General features: G+C 41.5%; 1 protein-coding gene and 1 long non-coding RNA gene across 3 annotated transcripts in view; one reads left to right on the top strand and one right to left on the bottom strand.

The window, feature by feature from the left end:
- The window catches only part of LOC103348744 (uncharacterized), a 45,827-nt gene extending 24,467 nt beyond the window's left edge, over positions 1-21,360 (bottom strand). Inside the window, exon 1 of the long non-coding RNA XR_007920691.3 lies at positions 20,884-21,360. This is a non-coding gene — a long non-coding RNA (uncharacterized LOC103348744). The remainder of the gene's footprint in view (positions 1-20,883) is intronic.
- Positions 21,241-22,442, top strand: part of SLC35F5 (solute carrier family 35 member F5) — a 47,896-nt gene continuing 46,694 nt past the window's right edge. For both annotated transcript variants that reach the window (XM_002712407.6, XM_008258490.5), the window contains exons 1-2: positions 21,241-21,379; positions 22,212-22,299. In XM_002712407.6, the coding sequence (XP_002712453.3) occupies positions 21,340-21,379; positions 22,212-22,299 (128 nt within the window). In that variant the 5' untranslated portion in view covers positions 21,241-21,339. The remainder of the gene's footprint in view (positions 21,380-22,211; positions 22,300-22,442) is intronic.

Below are 22,442 nucleotides of genomic sequence, written 5' to 3'. Positions count from 1 at the left end.
AAGACAAGGTAGCGGTAACAGTAAGAGTTCTGGAAGTTGAGAATAATGGCTCTAATGGAATTTACTGTTGGCTAGCTACTCTGGAGCAGGGAATCTCTTTTATGAAAAATTGTCAGAGAGTATTTATCATGCATTCCATCTATCAGTAAGTATTCACTGAGCTTCTACACTTTGGGCACTAATCTAGGTACTGGGAATGCAGTAAACAACCAGTTATAAAACATAAATAGATAAATCCAGCATTGTATGCAATTAGTTTCATACAATTTATTCTTGTCATTTACTTAAGGAAAGAGATTCTTGACAGTTTAAGTCTAGCAGTCAAGGTTGTGGGTTGAAGGCAACTGACACATCCCACCTGGGAAAGTCTCTGTGGAATGTGTAGGAGGTGCTGGTTTTAGTGACCCTGACAGTGCGATTGACTTGATCTGTGAGAAGTTTCAATCACGCTAAACTATCAGGACGCCATTTGAGTTGCACTCAATGCACAATATGATAATCTTTTAACTTGTTTATTTTTGTCTGAAAATAGTCATGGAAAATTTTGTGTGTAAAATCACATTTTTTTTTTTTTTTTGATAGGAAGAGTTAGACAGTGAGAAAGAGACAGAGAGAAAGGTCTTCCTTCCGTTGGTTCACCCCCTAAATGGCCACTACAGCCAGTGTGCTGCGCTGATCTGAAGCAAGGAGCCAGGTGCTTCCTCCTGGTCTCCCATGTGGTACAAGGCCCAAGCACTTGGGCCATCCTCCACTGCCTTCCCAGGCCACAGAAGAAAGCTGGACTGGAAGAGGAGCAACCAGGACAGAACCCGCGCCCCAACCGGGCGTAGAACCTGGAGTGCCGGCGCCACAGGTGGAGGATTAGCCTAGTGAGCCATGGCGCCAGCCCAAAATCACACTTAAAATTGTAAATCTACTGTGGCATGAAATGAGAGAAAAGAGAAATGAGGAAAAATTATAAATTAAGAAAAATGAGACAAAATGGGGCAAATTAAAGACATTTCCAAAAAGATCTATACTCCCCTACCTTTTACAAAGCAGTTTTTTAGTAGTACATTCTGTTATTAGTTGGTTCTTGAGTCATCTATTCCCCAGCTTGGAGCTGCAATCTACTCTTTTTCTTTTTTGTAAGATGTATTTATTTGAAAGGCAGAGTGACAGAGAGAAAGAGAGAGAGAGAGAGAGAGAGAGAGAGAGAGAGAGAGAAATCTTTCATTTGCTGGTTCATTCCCCAAATGGCTGCAACTTCCAGGTCTGGGCCAGACTGTAGCCTGGAGCCAGGAACTTCATCCTGGTCTCCCACATGAGTGACAGGGGCACTTGGGTCATCTTCTGCTTTCTTCCTAGATGGACTGGAAACAAAGTAGCCAGGACTCAAATGGGCAGCTCAACATGGGATGCAGGCATCACAAATGACAGTTTAATCCATTGCAGCACAACACTGGCTCCAATTATTATTTTATTCTGTTTCAGTTGCCTCCAATATGGAATAATTGAGCACTAGTTTTATCTCAGATAGTTTTATCTCAGATAGATAGTGGTTATTTATAGGTAACACTTAGTATAGGACTTGTTAACACTACTGTATTTATTATTTGTTTCCTACATAGCTATAATCTCAAAAGTTGTATTCAACAAATATGTACATTTTCTAGGTATTTTAAAATTTATTTATTTGAAAGTCAGAGTTACAGAGAAAGAGGGAGGGACAGAGGAAGAGATCTTCCATCCACTCTCCAAATGGCCACAATAGCCAGGGCTGGGCCAGGTTGAAGCCAGGAACTCAGAACTCCATTAGGGTCCCACATTCCTGCAGGGACTCAATTATGTTGGGTAATCTTCCTCTGCTTTCCAGGCTGGGAGAGCAGGGAGCGGGATCAGAAGTGGAACTGCTAGGACTCAAACTGGTATCCATAAAGGATGCTGGCATTGCAGGTGGCAGCCTAACCAACTGTGCCACAAATGCTGCCCATCCCCAGGTATTCTTTTTAGCTCTAAAAATACACAGCTCACGTAGGATGGTATTTTCATGCCAATTCCATATCCAATGCATCAGCAAGTTACATTCTCAAAATCTATCTCAAATATGTCCATTTATCTTCATTCCATGACTCCCTATCAGCTCCAAGAATCCTGCAATAACCTTCTGATTTGTCCCTTTATCTATTCTCCTATTCATTCTTGATTTTGAAGCCAGAGTAATTTTAAAAAAATATCATTAGTCCATTATTTAAGACTTATCAATGGTTGTCCCTAAAAATAAAATTTACACATTTAACCAAGATCCTCAAGGTTGTGCATATTGGCTGCTATCTACCTCTCCAGGACCTTCTCCTACTGCCCTTCACCCACAAATGCTTTAGCTATACTTTGTCTCCTTTCTTAAGAACACCCATTGTTTCTTCCATGAGGACTGTTCTCTCTATAGCTGTTTACAATACTGACTCATTATCAGTCTTCAGCCCAAATCACCACACTAGAGGTATCTTTCCTAAGAGATCCATTCAAACTGAAAGTATCAAACATCACAAACTGCATATACTTATGTAGTTATTTACTTATTCACTATCTATCTTCTCCTAGAAAGTAAGCTCTAAAATGTCAGAGTCTTGTTTGTTTTGCTTATTGATGTATCTCCAGTGCCTTGAAGTTTATTTTCTTTCCTTAAAGGTTTATTTAATTGACAGGCAGAATGGCAGAGAAAGGAAGACACATGCAGACAGACAGATAGCGCCCTTCCATTCGCTGGTTCACTGCCCAGGTAGCTACAATAGTTAGGTCTGGCCCAGGCAGGAGCTAGAAGCCAAGAACTTCATCCTGGTCTCCCACATGAGTGACAGGGACACAAGTGCTTTGGCCATCTTCCCCTGCCTTCCAAGACACCTTAGTAGAAATGCTGGATTACAAGTGGAGCAGCGGAGACTTCAACCAGCACTACAGTAGGCAAGGCCAGCCTTGCCAGCAACGACTTAACTCATGGTGCTGCAACACTGATACTGGTTCTTTCTTTCTTTATGTATTTGAAAGGCAGAGAGGGCAAGTGAACAAGAGAGCATGACCAAACTCTTTCTTTTCTTTTCTTTCTTTCTTTCTTTTTTTTTTTTTTGACAGGCAGAGTGGACAGTGAGAGAGAGAGACAGGGAGAAGGGTTTTCCTTTACCATTGGTTCACCCCACAATGGCCACCACAGCTGGCGAGCTGCAGCTGGCGCACCGCGCTGATCCGAAGCCAGGAGCCAGGTGCTTCTCCTGGTCTCCCATGTGGGTGCAGGCCCAAGCACTTGGGCCATCCTCCACAGCACTCCCGGGCCACAGCAGAGAGCTGGACTGGAAGAGGAACAATCAGGACAGAATCCGGCGCCCCAACTGGGACTAGAATCCGGTGTGCCAGCACCACACGCGGAGGATTAGCCTATTGAACAGTGGCACTGGCCTATGATCAAGCTCTTTCATCCACTGATTCAGTCTTCAAATGGCCACAACAGTCAGGGCTAGGCCAGGCTAAAGCCAGGATCGAGGAACTAATGCATGGGATCATCCTCAGTTGCTTTTTCAGGCACATTAGTAGGGAGATGGATGGGAAGTAGAGCAGCTGGGGCTCAAACTAACATTCTGTTGAGGGATGCTGGTACCACAAATGGTAGCTTAACTTGCTGCACAATGCAGGGCCTCTTGAAGTTTAGGTCATCCTAAGATAGATCATTGTCTTGAACAGAGCAGGACACATGGCAGGTACTCGATAAATACTTGGAGGACCAATAAATATATCCTCTCTATATTGCTCATTGGTTATACAAGACAGCAGTAAAAAATGTTTTAATCAACTACAACATGAGGTCCTAGGATAGGAAACAACATCATTCCCAACTTGCAATTTTGAGCTATAATTCTATAAAAATTTTTTTCTTCAGAGGTACTAAGATTTAGTGTTACAAATGTATAGTATATTTAGTATAGTAAATAATATTTCTATACCCATTTGCACAAACCTATATTGCAACAGGTTCAAAACAATGTCCTATAAAAAAGACACTTTAAAATTTTTGAAAATTATGGAATCATGAATCTTGGCTATTACCATGGCTTTTTGTGAACGTCAAGAGAAAAAGCAGGCCCTTGATGGTTTGCCTGAAGAAAACTTCCAGTCATTTCAGAAAAATTCTCAGGGAATGTAATTCTGGCCCCCCTGCCAAGTGTATCCTTTGTAAAAAAAAAAAAATAATCACTCAGTGGCTGGGAGTAAATTAGAAAAGTGAGATGGTTATTTTCTGTACTCATAGATGCTTTGAGAATAAACCAAGCAAATTAAGGATCAAAAGTCTATATGAAGAACTTCTAGTTATTAAGGTATGGGCTCAGTTATTTGCAAGGCCAGTAAGTATAAAATTCTCCCTTTTCCTAGGGTTCCTAATAATAGTGCATTGAGGGGCCTGTGTTGTGACATGGCAGGTTAAGCCTTTACCTGTAATGCTGGCATCCTATTTGGGTTCCAGTTCAAGACCCAGCTGCTCCACTTTCAATCCAATTCTCTGCTAATGTGCCTGGGAAAGTAGCAGATGATGGCTTAAATTCTTGGACCCCTACACCCATATGGGAGACCAAGAAGCAGCTCCGGGATCCTGGTTTCAGTCTTGCCAGCCCTGGCCATTGCGGCCATTGGGGAGTAAAGCAACAATGGAAGTGGACTCTCTCTTTCTCTGTCTTCCTCCTCTCTCTGTAACTCTTTCAAATAAATATTTTTTAAAAATAGGTTGAACCTTTTATTGAACTAAAATAATCTTACCAAAGGAGAGAGGGGCTCTTCTATGACTTAAGACCATAAACCTTCCTCTATCTGAAAAATGGCTTTCACAAGTCACAGGGGGACTGGACTAATCAAACATTTGTAATGTGAACAGCAAAGAACAGACAGCTCACAGTAAGGGCTCTACATGGATGCCCCCTCTTATAGGAAATGTCACTATGTTCCTAAATCTATATTTATGAATTACTGGAAATTTGCTTACCTTAGATAAAAAACAAAACTTGAATTTTTTGTTCAAGTGGGTACAAGTTTTGTTAAGTGGGTACCAGTTCAGAGTAGCAGCTATACCTCTAGTTTCACTGGTTGTACTCTGACCTAATGCTGGATCTCATCCTCTAAAAAACCTATCTACTACTCTAATTATTTTTGGAGTCAAAACCCTCTTTCTCTTTAAAATAATGTTCATTAAATTTTTCATTGGTTAAATTCACATCAAGTTAACATGTCAAGCGAGCACTTCAGTATTGTTTATGATAGTGTTCAACCACCACCTCCATCTAGTTCCAAAACATTTTCACCACTCTAAAAGGAAACTTCATGTACATTAAATGTTACCACCTTCTACCCCACTCATCTTCCCTTCCCCTATTCCAGGCAATCACCAACTTATGTTCTCTCTAGATTTACCTATTCTGAAAATTTCATGTAAATCTTCATATCTGTGATCTTTCATATCTTCATGTGATCTTTCATATCTGGCTTGTTTAATTTAGTGTAATGTTTTCCATGTATATCCATGTTGTAGCATATGTCAGTAATTAACTCCTTTCTATGCTTGAATAATATTCCATCATACATACTCAAACTAAGTGAAAAGAAATAGATGTGTTTTAAATTTTTTTTAAAGATTAGAAAACAAAAAGAAGTTGGAGGAGCCAAATCAGGACTGTAAGGTGGATGCCTAATAATTTTTCATGAAGATTGTTGCAAAATTATCCTTGTTTTCTGAGGAAGGAGCAGACATATTGTGGTGGCCAAGGACTTTGTGGTTTTCCAGGTGTTTTTCAGCTACAACTCTGTCTAACTTTCTCCATATACTCTTATGGTAAGCAGATGTTCTCATTCTTTGGTTCTCTAGAAAGTCAATAGCAAAATGGCTTGAGCATCCCAAAACCTTTCACCATGAACTTTACTTTCATTTTGACTGGACAACTTCCACCTGTTGGTAACCATTACTTTTTGCTTTTTTCTGAGGATCGTATTGGGGAAGCATAGTATGTTTTTCCTACTATAATTCTTAGAACAAATGCTTCAGGATCTTGATACCCTTTGTTGAAAAGTTCCATACAAAACTCTTCTCTTTACAGTTGATTTGGGCACAGTAGTTCTGGTACTTATCAAGCAGAAATTTTGATGTACTTCAATTTTTCAGTCAGAATTGTATAAGCCCCTTCTCCTCCATGAAACAAAGCTGAACAACTTGAGATATCTGTAGTGTTGGCTGCTGTTTCTGCTGTTAATTGTTGGTCCTTGGAGTATTGAAGATGGTAGAATAAGGAGGGAGCTTACTGCTCCAGTCTAGGAGAAGATAGTTTCAAAGAAAGTGGAGAGAGTGTAATCTCCGGGAACAGTTAGTGAGAAAATGGAAGAGGAAACTCCACACAAATTAGAGGGACTCTGTGGAACTACAACGGGGAGTGTAGATGGCCACAGCTCAGGACCACAGCAGCTGAGGGTGTCAGCACCAGCTATGGAGTGACGTGAGACCAGACTGCAGCAGCCCAAGCTACTGGCAATAAAGCTGTGGGAAGACCAGACTGCAGCAGCCCAAGCTACTGGCAATAAAGCTGTGGGAAGAGTCTGGCTTGCAGCTCTGTCGGGGACAGTGTACCTGCCAACCTAGAGGGAAAAAAAAGGCGGCACATTTCTCTCTCCTCAACCACCCACCATTGGTGTCCTGTAACTAGCCAAGAGAGGGTGGGCACCATTTGGGGCATACATTAATAGCTATGCCAGGTCGTGTCTTTGTGCCCAGCAACCAGCCAACAGGAGACAACTGAGTCTGGCTCAGAGAAGTGACAGGGGGCTGGGAACTTGTGACTGTTGGAGCCTTGTATGCTCGGACTGTGAAAACACTGTGGCTGCATGGGAGGAAGCAAGGCAAGACTGGGACTTTGGGCAGTCACTGTGGGCAGCTCCACATACTTGGGTTCCCTGATTCCCTAGTAAAGGTCATTGCTGCAGGATCTGTGTTCACACCAAGGACTGCACAGATCCTTTGTGTGGTTCTTGTGGAAATGAATGAAAATTGTACTCACTGGGGCTAGCACCCAGACATTGGTCTCTGAGCATGAAACTATGCCAACAGAGTTGAACAAATCTCCCTTCTGATTAAAAAAAAAAAAAAAAAAAAAAGAGGAGATTTACCATGCCTAACTTTGGTGTCACCTTGCATTCCCCTCACCTTGGAGCACTCACTGAACAGAGCTCCCTGACCACACCTAGCATATGCCTCTGGGTATTCACTGAAAGAGCAGAGAATCCACTAGGCCACAGAGGCATAATTCAAAGATAAAAAGCCATTACAGGGAGGGAATGAAAAACAAGTATCACCACAAACACCTAGTAATAAATGCAGCAATTCAGGAAACAAGTATAAGGAAGACAACATGACACACCCAAAAGAACACAGTATCTCAATACTAGAATGTGAAGATGAAGAGATTGAAGAAATGCCAGAAACGGAATTTAAAAAATTGATTGTAGGATTACTTAGAAGTAATCAGAAGCAAATTTATGAACTGAAGAAATCCATACATTACATGAATGAAAACAGTTCTCACAAAACTGAGAGAAATCAAAATGAAATATTGGAAATGAAGAATTTAATAGACCAAATAAAAACTATGGTTGAAAGCCAGTCTCGGTGAGGCAGAAGAAAGAATATCCGAGACAAATCACTGGAAATTTTACAGTCAGACTAAAAAAGAAGAAGAGGAAATTAGAAAACTAAAAAACAGTGGAGATTTATGGTATACTATCAAATGACACAACATACAGGATTTAGGAGTTCCTGAAGGTGTGGAAAGAGAAATGTATTAGAAGACCTTTTAAGTAAAATAATAACAAAAAAAATTCCCCAATTTGGAGAAAGAAAGGGACATTCAAGTACAGGAAACACATAGAACTCCTAATAGACATGACCAGAAAAGATCTTCACCATGACATATTATAGTCAAACCCTCCACAGTAAAACATAAAGAAAAGATTCTAAAATGTGCACAAGAGAAATGCTAGATTACTTTCAGAGGATCTCCAATTAGACTCACAGCTTACTTCTCATCAGAAACTCTACAGTCTAGGAGAAAATGGAGAGATATATTCCAGACTTAAGAGAAAAAAAATGTTAATCCAGAATATTGTACGCTGCAAAGCTCTCATTTATGAATGAAGGTGAAATAACAACCTTCCATAAAAAACAGAAATTGAAAGAATTTGTAACCACTTGTATAGCCTTAAAAAGATGCTTAAGGATGTGCTACACACAGAAACACATCACTATAAAAAAAGGGGGAAGGCAGAAAAGCTACCAGTAAAAGTACAAAGGAAATCCAAAGTAAATAATTTTTATAGAAAAATGGCAGGGCCAAATAATTACTTATTAGTAGTCACCTTGCATGTAAATGGCCTCAACTCTCCAGTTAAAAGACACAGACTGGCTGAATGGATTAAAAAACAAAACCCAACTATTTGCTGCCTATAAGAAACACATCTCACCAACAAAGATGCACACAGACTGAAGTAAAAGGATGGAAAAAGATATTCCATTCTAACAGAAACCAAAAAAGAGCTGGTGTAGCCATCCTAATATCAGACAAAACAGACTTTAACACAAAAACTGTAAAAAAAGACAAAGAAGGGTACTATGTAATGATTAAGGGCTCAATTTAACAGGAAGATGTGATAATTACAAATGTATGTACACCTGGGGCTGGCACTGTGGCACAGCGGGTAAAACTGCTGCCTGTTGTGCTGACATCCCATACAGGTGCCAGTTCAAGTCCTGGCTGCTCCACTTCCGATCCACTCTCTGCTGTGGCCTGGGAAAGCAGTAGAAGGTGGCCCAAGACCTTGGGCTCCTGCATCTGTGTTGGAGACCTGGAAGAAGCTCCTGGCTCCTGGCTTCAGATCGGCACAGTTCTAGCCATTGTGGCCAACTGGAGAGTGAACCAGTTGATGGAAGACCTCTCTCTCTCTCTCTCTCTCTCTCTCTCTGCCTCTCCTTCTCTCGCTGTGTAACTCTTTCAAATAAATAAATAAACCTTTTTTAAAAATGTATATATACCTAATTACAGGGCACCTGGCTATTTAAAAGAAATGTTAAGGGATCTAAAGGGAGACATAGACACCAATACAATAGTAACAGGAGACTTAAATACTCCACTTTCCTCTTTTTTTTTTTTTATAATTTTTTAAAAATTTATTTTGGCAGATAGAGTTAGATAGTGAGAAAGAGAGACAGAGAGAAAGGTCTTCCTTCCATTGGTTCACCCCCCAAATGGCCACTACGGCCAGAACTATGCCAATCCGAAGCCAGGAGCTAGGTGCTTCCTCCTGGTCTGCCATGCAAGCGCAGGGGCCCAAGCACCTGGGCCGTCCTCCACTGCCTTCCTGGGCCACAGCAGAGAGCTGGACTGGAAGAGGAGCAACTGGAACTAGAACCGGCACCCATATGGGATGCCAGCACCACAGGCAGGGGATTAACCAAGTGAGCCATGGCGCTGCCTCTAATATTCCACTTTCAGCAATGGACAGATCAACCAGACAGAAAATCAGCAAGGAAATGAGTTAATTGATACTACAGACTAAATCTACAGTTATCTACAGAACTTTTCATCCTACAGATGAGGAATACATATTCTTCTCATCAGTGCATGGGATTTTCTCTAGGATAGACCACATACCAAGACATTAAGCAAGTCTCAGCAAACTGAAAAAAATCAAACTCATACCATGCATCTTCTCTGACAACAAAGGAATGAAGCTGTAAATCAACAACTCAAGAATCTAGAACATATGTAAACACATGGAAACTGAACAATATGCTCCTGAATGGAAGGTGGGTCACTGAAGAAATAAAAAGTGAAATTAAAAAATTTCTGAAAATGAATGAAGACAACAATACAACATAGCAAAACTTATAGAATACTGTAAAAGCAGTTTAAGAGGAAAGTTTATAGCATTGGTGCCTAGATCAAGAAATTGGAAAGGCACAAAATAAATGAACTATCAATGCATCTCAAGACATAGAAAAACAACAGCAAACCAAACCCAAAACTAGTAGGGGCAAAGAAATAATTAGGGCCGGCGCCGCAGCTCACTAGGCTAATCCTCCGCCTTGCGGCGCCGGCACACCAGGTTCTAGTCCTGGTTGGGGCGCCAGATTCTGTCCCGGTTGCCCCTCTTCCAGGCCAGCCCTCTGCTGTGGCCCGGGAGTGCAGTGGAGGATGGCCCAAGCACTTGAGCCCTGCACCCCATGGGAGACCAGGATAAGTACCTGGCTCCTGCCATCGGATCAGCGCGGTGCACCGGCCGCAGCACGCCAGCCGTGGTGGCCATTGGAGGGTGAACCAACGGCAAAGGAAGACCTTTCTCTCTGTCTCTCTCTCTCACTGTCCACTCTGCCTGTCAAAAAAAAAAAAAAAAAAAAAAAAAAAAAAAAAAAGAAAAAAAAAGAAAGAAATAATTAAAATCAGGGAAGAAATAAACAAAATTGAAACAAACAACAATAAAGACATGAAACATCAGCAAAAGGAAAAGCTGTTTTTTTGAAAAAATAAATAAAATTTACACACCATTGGCCCAACTCCCCCCCCCCAAAAAAAGAGGGAGAAGACTCAAATCAATAAATTAGAGATGAAAAAGGAAATCTAACAACAGACACCACAGAAATGAAAAGAATTATCAGAAATTACTACAAAGAGCTGTATGGCAACAAACTAGGAAGCCTAGAAGAAATGGATAGATTCCTGAACACATACAATCTACCTAAATTGAGCCATGAAGGCACAGAGAACCTACCAATAAGCAAGATGGAAATTGAATCAGTCATAAAGACCTTCATAGCAAAGAAAGCCCAGGACTGGATGGCTTCATTGCTGAATTCTACCAGACATTTAAAGAACTAACTCCAATTCTTCTCAAGCTATTCAAAACAATTGAAAAGGAGGGAATCCTCCCAAACCCCTCCTATGAAGCCAGCATCACCTTAATTCCTAAACCTGAACAAGATACAACAGAGAAAGAGAACTACAATTTCCCTGATGAACATAGATGCAAATATCCTCAATAAAATATTAGCCAATGGAATCCAACAACAATCAGAGAGATCATTCACCGAGGCCAAGTGGGATTTACCCCAGATATGCAGGGATGGTTCAACATTTGCAAATCAATTAATGTGATACATCACGTTAACAAACTGAGAAACAAAAAAGCATGATTATCTCAAGAGATGCAGAGAAAGTATTTCATAAAATACAACATCCTTTCATGATGAAAACTTGAGGCAAATTGGGTATAGAGGGAACAACCCTCAACACAATCAAACCCATGGCCAGAATCATATTGAATGAGGAAAAGTTGGAAGTATTCCCACTGAGATCCAGGACCAGACAAAGATGCCCACTCTCATCACTGCTATTCAATATAGTCCTGCAAGTTTTAGCCAGAGACATTGGACAAGAAAAAAGAAATCAAAGGTATAGAAATTGGGAAGAAGGAAGTCAAACTATCCCTATTTGCAGATGACATGATCCTATACATTTGGGATCCAAAAGCCTCCACCAAGACATTGTTGGAACTTACAGAAGAGTTCGGTAAAGTGGTAGGATATAAAAACCAACACAAAAAAATCAAAAGCCTGTGTATACACAGGCAATGCCACAATTGAGAAAGAACTTCTAAGATTAAATTCATTCACAATAGCCACAAGAAAATCAAATACTTTGGTATAAATTTAACCAAGGATTTCAAAGATTTCTATGATGAGAATCACAAAACATTAAACAAAAGAATAGAAGAAGATACAGAAAAATGGAAAAATTTTCCATGTTCATGGACTGGAAGAATCAATATCATGAAAATGTCCATACTACCAAAAGCAATTTATAGATTCAATGTGATACCAATCAAAATACCAAGGTTATTCTTCTCAGATATAGAAAAAATGATGCTGAAATTCACATGGAAACATAGGAGACCTTGAATAGCTAAAGCAATCTTATACAACAAAAACAAAGCTGGAGGGATCACAGTACCAGATTTCAAGACATACTGCAGGGCAGTTATAATCAAAACAGCCTAGTACTGGTACAAAAAATAGATAAGTGGACGAATAGAACAGAATAGAAACTCCAGAAATCAATCCATGCATCTACAACCAACTTATCTTTGACAAAGGAGCTAAAATAAATCACTGGAGCAAGGACAATCTCTTCAACAAACAGTGCTGGGAAAACTGGATCTCCATCTGCAGAAGTGTGAAACAAGACCCCTACCTTACTTTATACAAAAATGCACTCAAAATGGATTCTGGACCTAAATCGAAGACCTGATGGCATCAAATGATTACAGAACACTGGGGAAACCCTGCAAGACACTTATATAGGCAAAGACTTCTTGGAAAAGACCCCAGAGGCATAGGCCATCAAAGCCAAAACTGACAAATGTGATTACATCAAATTGAGATGCTTCACCACTACAAATTAAACATTCATCAAAGTGAACACACAACCAACAGAATGGGAGAAACTATTTGTAACATATACAACTGATAAAGGATTAATAACCTGAATATATAAAGAGATCAAGAAACTCAACAACAACAAAACAAACAACCCAATTAAGAAATGTGCAAAGGACTTAAACAGGCATTTTTCTAAAGAGGAAATCAAAATCATCAACAGATGCTTGAAAAAATGCTCAGGATCACTAGCAGTCAGGGAAATGCAAATCAAAACCACAATGAGGTTTCACCTCACCCCTGTTAGAATGGCTTTCATACAGAAATCAACAAACAAAAATGATGGCAAGGGTATGGGGAAAGAGGTACCCTATATGTAAATTGCTACAGCCACTGTGGAAGACAGTGTGGAGATACCTCAGAAATATGAATATAGACTACCATATGACCCAACCATCCCATTCCTGGGAATTGACCCAAATAAATGATATCAGTGTATGAAGGAGTTATCTATACCCCCATGTTCACTGCAGCACAATTCACAATAGCTAAGATATGGAGTCAATCCAAATGCCCGTCAACTGAAGATTATGGAATATGTACACCATGGAATACTACATAGCAGTAAAAATAAAAAATAAAATCCTGTCATTTGCAACAAAATGGACATAACTGGAAAATATCATACTTAATGAAATAAACCAGTCCTAAAAGGACAAATATCATACGTTCTCCCTGATCTGTGATAACTAATAGAACACCTCAAAGATAATCTATAGAAGTGAAAGTAACACTTTGCGATGCATTGGCTTTGAATAGCCCTTTTCTCAACTATTGAGGAACTTTTTTTTTTTTCCTACAGGTTGTTGAATTCTTTATTTAGTATAGAGTTAATATGTGTACAACATTAATTGAAAATTGATTTTAGTAAAAAATAAGAATGGGAAGTAGGAGAGGGTAGAGGAAGATGGGTGGGAGTGTGGGTGAGTACGTTGGAAGAATCACTATATTCCTAAAATTATGTTTATGAAATCCATGAACTTTGTATTCCTTAAAAGGTTTCTGGGGGTTAAAAAAAAAACCTTACCAAACAAAAAAAAATTGTTGGTCCTTTTCAATTAGGTCATGAAAGTTACTAATTTTTTTTTCAAACAAATGGATATAGATGGTCTGCCACTGTGGCCTTCATCTTTTTTTTTTTTAACTTTTATTTAATGAATATAGATTTCCAAAGTACAGCTTATGGATTACATTGGCTCCCCACCTCCCGCCCCGATGACTTCCCTCCCACCCGCAACCCTCTCCTTTCCCGCTCTCTCTTCCCTTCCATTCATATCAAGATTCATTTTCAATTTTCTTTTTTTTTTTTTTGTTTTTATTTTATTTTTTATTTTTTTTTATCTTTTATTTAATGAATATAAATTTCCAAAGTACGACTCATGGGTTACAATGGCTTTCCCCCCCATACCGTCCCTCCCACCCACAACCCTCCCCTTTCCCACTCCCTCTCCCCTTCCATTCACATCAAGATTCATTTTCGATTATCTTAATATACAGAAGATCAGCTTAGTATACCTTAAGTAAGGATTTCAACAGTTTGTTCCCACACAGAAACATAAAGTGAAAAATAATAGATGATTTTTTTTTTTAAATCATGATGAAATCAGATCAGACCTATTGTCATGTTTAATCCCAGTGAGAGTCAAGTTGGGAATTGATAATTTCTTTTTTTTTTTTTTTTTTTTTTTTTTACAGAAGATCAGTTTAGTGTACATTAAGTAAAGATTTCAATCGTTTGCACCCCCATAGAAGCACAAAGTGAAATATACTGTTTGAGTACTCGTTATAGCATTAAGCCTCAGTGTACAGCACATTAAGGACAGAGATCCTACATGAGGAGTAAGTGCACAGTGACTCCTGTTGTTGACTTTACAAATTGACACTCCTGTTTATGGCATCAATAATCTCCCTATGCACCAGTCATGAGTTTCCAAGGCTATGGAAGCCCCTTGAGTTCTCCGACTCTTATCTTGTTTAGACAAGGTCATAGTCAAAGTGGAGGTTCTCTCCTCCCTTCAGAGAAAGGCACCTCCCTCTTTGAAGACCTGTTCTTTCCACTGGGATCTCACTCACAGAGATCTTTTTGCCAGAGTGCCTTGGCTTTCCATGCCTGAAATACTCTCATGGGCTTTTCAGCCAGATCCGAATGCCTTTAGGGCTGATTCTGAGGTGTGGCCTTCATCTTTAACATCATTTGATCCCTTCTTAAAACGAGTTACTCATTTATAAAATGATTTCTTTGAGGCATTTTCCCAATAAATTACCAATGATTTCACCATTTTTTCTACCTAGCTTTCTTTATTTTTTATTTTTTATTTATTTTTTTATTTTTGACAGGCATAGTGGACAGTGAAAGAGAGAGACAGAGAGAAAGGTCTTCCTTTGCCGTTGGTTCACCCTCCAATGGCCTTCGTGGCCGGTGCACTGTGCCGATCCGAAGCTGGGAGCCAGGCGCTTTTCCTGGTCTCCCATGTGGGTACAGGGCCCAAGCACTTGGGCCATCCTCCACTGCACTCCTGGGCCACAGCAGAGAGCTGGCCTGGAAGAGGGGCAACCAGGACAGAATCCAGCACCCTGACCGGGACTAGAACCTGGTGTGCCAGAGCCGCAAGGCGGAGGATTAGCCTATTGAGCCATGGCGCCGGCCCTACCTAGCTTTCTTAAATTTGGTGTTTGTGCTTGCTTCCATTTTAGCAAACTTATGTTGCTCTGATAGTGCTCTTTTCAAACTGATGGCTTATCTTTTTTAGTATGTCAAATTTGTTCACATATGTTATAACAAGTTAATATGAGCTTATTTTGGTGCAAAAAATTTTGGAATCTAAAGGTCTGTTGATTAATCCTTTACCAGAACACCACATGCGGATCTGTGTTCTCAAGGAATACTTGTGCTAAAAGACACAGTATACTCCAAATGCAGATTTTTGTTTTCATGGAACACACCTGCTGGGAAAGATGTTTCCTGTAGTTCCTTTGAAATGATTCCCGTGTTGTTCGCCTGACAGTCTCCTGGAGTGGTCACAGGTTATGAGAACTGCATTCCCCTAGGTAGCCCTAAGACATAGAATCCCTTTTAAGAAATCAAGTATGATGCCTTCCTATGGGAACCACTTTTGGCCCAAGAGAAATTCATCTTCGTTTGCCTTTCCTGGAAGTATAAGCCATTCCCACTAGAGGCCTCTTTCTTTATCTTGCTGTCATAGCATCAAGCCCCCTGTAGTGTCCAGTCATATCCTCTCACTCGCAGACACAGGTATCCATTTTGTGTTCCTCAAATTCGAGAGAAAATATGCTGGGATGGATGTTGTGGAGCAGTGGGTTAAGCCACTGCTTGGGACATCCACAACTCATATTGGAGTATCTGTTGAGTTTTGGTTACTTGGCTTCTGATCCAGCTCTCTGCTAATGCCTTTGGGAGGCAGCAGATGATGGCTTAAGTACTTGAATCCCTGCCACTCACATGGGAGACCTGGATGGGGTTCTTTGCCCCTAGCTTCAGTCTGGCCCAGCCCTGGCTATTGGAGCCATTTAGGGAATGAACTAGTAGATGGAAGACCTCTCAGTCTTTTAAATACATAAAATAAATAAATATTAACAACAGAAAACATAAGGCAAGATCTTTGAATGTTCTTTTGAAGAGCACCTTTCCCCTTGCTTGGGTTAAGAAAGGGAGAAGCAGACCTTCAAAATCCCTAAGGAATCAGAGATATTTACATAAAGTGAAAACTCTCTTCAAGTAAATTCTTTTTAACTCGTCATGGATTCTTATTCTACAAATATAGCTTTGATTTGAATAGTGTGCTGATGTTATCACTAAGTTCGAAACCCCTGTTTCTGAGTTCCACATGGACTGTCTAAAATCTGACCTTAGACTGTTATGGTCTTTGATAGTTGGTTGTTCTGTGCTTTGGAAGTCTTTGCTTAAAACAGGAGACAGCGGGGCTGGCGCTGTGGCTCAGCGGGTTAATGCTGGCCTAAAGCGCTGGCATCCCACGTGGGCGCCGGGGAGACCCGGCTGCTCCACTTCCGATCCAACTCTCTGCTATGGCCTGGGAAAGCAGTAGAATATGGCCCAAGTCCTTGGGCCCCTGCACCCGCATGGGAGACCCAGAAGCTCCTGGCTCCTAGCTTCAGATCAGGTGTGGCATCAATAAGCTCCTTATTACCACATGCTAGTCTGCTGCTTGGGCCATTCAGCTGGCAGGTCGCCTGCGTCACCTGGTTTCAGGCACTGGGTGGGCATGAACAGGGCCACTTTAAATTGGTCAGAGATAATCAGATGAGCCTTTTACTTTATTATTCACTTCCCTCCCAACGATGCCTTCAACAGTAAGATATAAGGAAGTGACAATTGAGACCATTTTCAAAATGACCATCAATTTAGTGTCCAGTATGGGTACAGGGTGCTAAAAGGATACTTGAGAAGTGCATTTAGACTCAGCATCTTCAAGCTTGGAATATACGTTCTCTATTTAGAGAATCAATTTTCTCTATCCCATAATTTCCTTGAAAGTAGGCCCACGCCTTATGTGGTACTCTTTTTTTTTTTTTTTAAAGATTTTATTTATTTATTTGAAAGTCAGAGTTACAGACAGTGAGAGGGAGAGACAGAAAGTCTTCCATCCATTGGTTCACTCCCTAAATGGCCGCAACCGCCGGAGCTGTGCCAATCCGAAGCCAGGAGCCACGAGCTTCTTCCAGGTCTCCTATGTGAGTGCAGGGGCCCAAGGACTTGGGCCATCTTCCACTGCTTTCCCAGCCCATAGCAGAGAACTGGATTGGAAGAGGAGCAGCCAGGACTAGAACCGGAGCCCATATGGGATGCTGGCACCAAAAGTGGAGGATTAACCTACTACGATACGGCACCGGCCCCTATGTGGTACTCTTGACACAGTCCCAACACATAGTAGACATCATGTGGATATTTAATAATTTCTGATTCACTAAAGTGTTTCTTTCTTGTTTAAAAACCCTTAGGTTTTCATTATATGCAAATTAAAAGTCCCAAATCTCTAATCTAGTTTCTAGAGCAGGTGTCAATATCCCCAGAACTCACCTGACCTGTCTTATTTCCCATTGCTTCTCTACATACATGCTGTGCTCTGCCAAACCAGTTTTATAACTTGTCTCCGAACACACCTTTTTCTTTTGGTTATATTTTATTCACTTAGAAAAAAATATTATCCCTTTATCACAGTTCTCCCCATCATTAAAATCAAGCTTAGATTCTCTCTTTTCCAAAGTCTTCTCCATCTATAGCTATCCAGACACATCAAGCACTCAGAACTCTGGTCCATGCCCTCAATGAGTGGGCATCAACCTACGAGTGGACTTCCATCCAGTACTGCCGAGATGGTTACTCTGTAGATGTTTAGAACTTTCATTCACATCTCTGTTGACATTTTGCTCCTCCACCTTGCCACTAAACCCCACAAAATCTAGGACTTGATTGCATACAATAACCCTTAGTACCTTAAGTATCTCAGAACCTCCTAAGTTTATGGCCTCCACTATGGCATATAATTCACAGTAAGGTTCAAATTCAAAATGCAGTAAAGTTCAAATCTAAAAGAAGTCTTTTACATATCTATATTTAAAAATATATAATATATATTTTAAAATTGTGAACCTTAGTTTAGCTGTATCTTAGAAACAAAATTGAGTATTTATCAAGCTGTGTGCCCAGCAATCTGGTAGGTATTGTAGAGAATATGATGATATATGCAGTAGACTGTTGTGAGACAGACACTAAATATACACATGGACAATGGCCAGAGCATATATAAAAATAGAACTCTGACCCACAACCTCTGAAGCAACCAGTTCAGAAAAGCAACCACAATCTCTGAAGCCAGCAACTCCAAATGACTAGGACTTGATCAACAGCTGCCAGTTTCCTTAGTTTTTGTCTTATTTCCAACTTTGGACCAACCAGAGAAAGCCAAATATGTACCCCTTAACTAACTATATAGGATGCCTTTCTTCTAGTTAACCTGCCTCCATCATCCCTATATAAAACCCCAATCAGGGTTGGAGGGCATCCATGAAGCCTTTCCTCCTTGTCCCAATAAAGCTTCCACATTGCACTGATTGCCTTTGTGTTCACTGCTGAACACAAGTGACTATGGCTGTCTGCTTTGCTATAGTAAGTTTTGAGTACAGCTGTCTCAGTATCTGAGGACTGGTTTTAGCACCCTCAGATACCAAATCCTCTGATGTTCAAGTCCCTTATTTAAACTAGCATAGTGTTTGCATATACTCTCACACATTCTCCCACGTGTTTTGACTCGTCTAGATTAGCTATAATACCTAATATACAACATAAATGCTATGTAAATAGTGCTTAGTCTATATTACAGGATTTGGGGATTAAAGACATGAAGTCTGTACATGTTCAAGGAAGATGCATTTTCCCATCAAATAGATAAAGAATCCTCAGATATACAAAGCTGACTGTAAATATCCTTTGTTGTACTCATTTGAAGGTTATTTGCACATGTGGAATGTACAGGTTATAGCTGCATTCAACTATTAACACACACACATCCTTTGCTTTCATATTAATTTTGTAGTATATGTATTGGGGAAATTATTTTCTCTGGAGTAGATTTCAGGGAATTTTTCGAAGGTGTCAGAATTATCACCTGATGAATTGTGAGGGTTTACAATGAAGAGATTTCAAAAGGATTTAAAAGTGATCAAGTTTGAAGAATAACAGGGAAATTAATTAAAAAGAAAAGATTAGGACTGAGATCAGGAAAATGGTACTACCAAATGACATAAATGGAGACTTGGGAGAGGAATTATGTATAAGGAAAAGTTCAAGACACAGAAGGATGTTCAAGTTCATTAACCACTGACTGCCAACTCTGCTAGGCACTAGTTTTGGTGCTGAGAATATAGTGGAGAACTGAGGCACAGTGGGGGTAGTGTAATCTACAAGGGTACATAACAAATTGTGGTGAGATTAGGAAATAGAACATGGCTTTCCTGGCTCTTAGATCATGAGGAATAGTTGCAGTAGCATTCTGTTTTCAGACTATGTGTCATACATGTAGAATAAAAAATTTCTAAGTATATTACAACCCTGACATCCTTTAGAATGTTAATGAAAGAAAGAAAAGAATAAACTACTTCTGGAATAATTTGATTAATATCTGCAACCAAATTTCCCCTGAATAACAATTGCAAGTAGATGACTGTTTTTCTTTTTTTTTTAAACTTTTATTTAATGAATATAAATTTCCAAAGTACAGCTTATGGATTACAATGGCTTCCCTCCCCATAACTTCCCTCCCACCCGCAACCCTCCCCTTTCCTGTTTTTCTACTCTGCACAACTTACTAGAATACATTTCTGACTTATTTATTATAAATGCTTGATGTTGAGAGTTTATTAGAAACTGATTAGATCAACACAACAATGTTCATTGGTGCTTTTTGGTCATATGAATATATATTAAATTTCTGTGAAACAAAGAAGACTTAAAAAGTAATGTCAATCCCATAATTTCATCGTACTAAGATGTCAAAAACGCATTTGTGGAGGCCGGCATGTTAAGCATCCCGTTTGGGCACTAGGTCCAGTCCCCGCTGCTTCACTTGGATCCAGCTCCCTGCTGATGGTCTGGAAAAGCAGTGGGACATGGCCCAGGTGCTTGAGCCCCTACATCCATGTGGGAGACCTGGAAGAGGCTCCTGGCTGCAGTCTGGTCCAGCCCCACCGAATGCGGCCATTTGGGGAGTGAACCAGCAGATGGAAGATCCTTCTCTGTCTCTCCCTCCCTCTCTCTCTCTTTGTAACTCTGCTTTTCAAATAAAATAAATCTTTTTAAAAAGGCACTTGTGATAGTCAATACCAGTTATCTTACAGAATTCTTAAACCTCATTTTTGTTTTCCAACTGTAAGTCAAGATGCCGACCACTTGGAGTCTATGTGCCACGAATCGACATATAAGCCCTTTACATTTGTAAACTCACATAATCCATCCACACACACACACGGCAGATAACGGCAGGTACTTTCATTATCCCCATTCTTTAGATGAAGACATTGAGGTGCCACGTGAGAAATATTTTGCCCTAAGATACAGCTTGTCAGTTCAAGAGCTAGGATGTAGTCTACATATGAAAGTTTCCAGGAACCCAAAGTATTCCCAGGCCACTTTGCTTTCCACTCCCCTCTTCGAGAAACGGGTGACAAAAGTTACCAACTCAGCAGGAGAGGGAGCTGCTCGCGTAGGTTCTAGGGAGGGGTTGCCTAGAGGCTCTCACTTCCCTGCTCGCTCTCTTCCCCACCCAGCGCCGCCAGCTTCCCTCTTTCTCCCTCCGCCTCACCCTACTTCCTTTCTTCCTATCGCGGCTCCCCGACCGCGTCACCGACGCATCTCCTTGATGGGCGCGGCATTCCGGGCAATACATCGCTGGGCGCTGCCAAGTCACCGTGGAGATGCACCCACGGTCTGCCGTCGCCGCGACGTGACGTAGCCCGCGCGCCGCCGTCGGGTCGGGGGGCGGGGCCGCGGAGCTGGCCGGCCGGGGGCGGGGCCGGAGCCAGGGCCGAGCTCCGGGCCTCCGCGGCCATCGCAGCTTGCACTGTCCCTTCCCCTTGCTCACTCCCCGCCCTCCCGGCCCGAGTGGAGTTGGGAGGTGTCGGCGGCCTTGCCCTGTGGGGCACGCGGCTTCAGGGGCTCTGCCTCCACCGCGGCGCGATGTCGAGCGCAGTGACAGCTCTGTGAGTCCGAGGCCGCGGCCGTGGCGCTGGGCGACGGCGGGACCGGGCCGGGTCCGCTCATGGTGCCGCCACGACGCCATCGCGGGGCAGGAAGGCCAGGTAGGCAGGCAGGGAAGGGCCCCGAAGTCACCCGGAGCCGAAGCCGGAACCAAGTGCCCGCGAACAGCCCACCTGCAGCCTTTGCTAGCGCCTTGACAGGACCGCTGATGGTGGTCTCGAGGGGTGGAGAGAGCGGTCGGCTGACAGGGGCTTCTGACCCGGCTCCAGACTCCAGCGATTAAGCCAGCTGCTCGTGCGTGGTCGCCTGGGGCTTTACCTCTCTTTCACCGGAGGCGCCACCGACTTAACTTTTTTTCCTCCAAAAAAAAAGGGGTGGGGTGGGGGTGTTTCCTTTTTAACAGCTGCTTCTTCCCTTCCTGAAGAATTACTGCTTGGATCTGAAATAACGAGATGTAGTGACAGGCGTGGGTGGGGGAGCGTGGAGGATCCTTTTCCTCTACCACGTTAAGGGGGTTGGAAAGGTGCCTTCAAGACCCACTGCAGATCACTGCCTCTCCAATCAGCGAATTCCACCCCGGGAGCTTAGATGCAGAAAACACATTTGTAGAAACGGGCGTGTGTCTGGACCTTGTCTCTGGGGTGAATTCCTCTGCAAGGAGACATGAATGGAGTTGTGCATTTGTGAGACTCGGAGCAGCTGTCTTCAAACAGCTAACTGTTCTTAAATAAGCTGACTGGAATATTGCTCTCCCCATACAGCGTACCCCTCAGAGTCTGATCTGAGGGGCACAGGGAAAGGGCACAGGGAAAGGTGTCCATTATGCTTGACACTTTGATGTTTTCATTTGCTTTCAGTCTGAACGTGAGGGGTGGAAAAGATGTGATAAATCTTGAGTTGACGTTTTCGTAAGCAGTGTTTTGTGGTTTTTAGGTGTGCTGAGTTCTTCACCTCCTTTTAGACTGAGATCCAGGTTTTCAGGCATTGCTTTCGAAGATCTCCGAAAGGGCCTTACAACAAGGTAAATTCCAGGCTCTTTAAATACTAAGCGATTTTCATACTGAACATTAGCTAACAAATGTCACGTGTTTCTGTTCCACTCCTTTTTTCTTTTTATTCGCTTGTTTTTCCAAAGTCATCTCTAATGAGATCTGTATTTTCTGA

Source organism: Oryctolagus cuniculus, chromosome 3 (assembly GCF_051225735.1).
Source record: "Oryctolagus cuniculus isolate XC-2025 breed Fujian yellow rabbit chromosome 3, ASM5122573v1, whole genome shotgun sequence".
NCBI classification, from domain to species: Eukaryota; Metazoa; Chordata; class Mammalia; order Lagomorpha; family Leporidae; genus Oryctolagus; species Oryctolagus cuniculus.
Note: the sequence above shows the minus strand (reverse complement) of the source record. Positions and strands in the feature narration are given on the sequence as shown.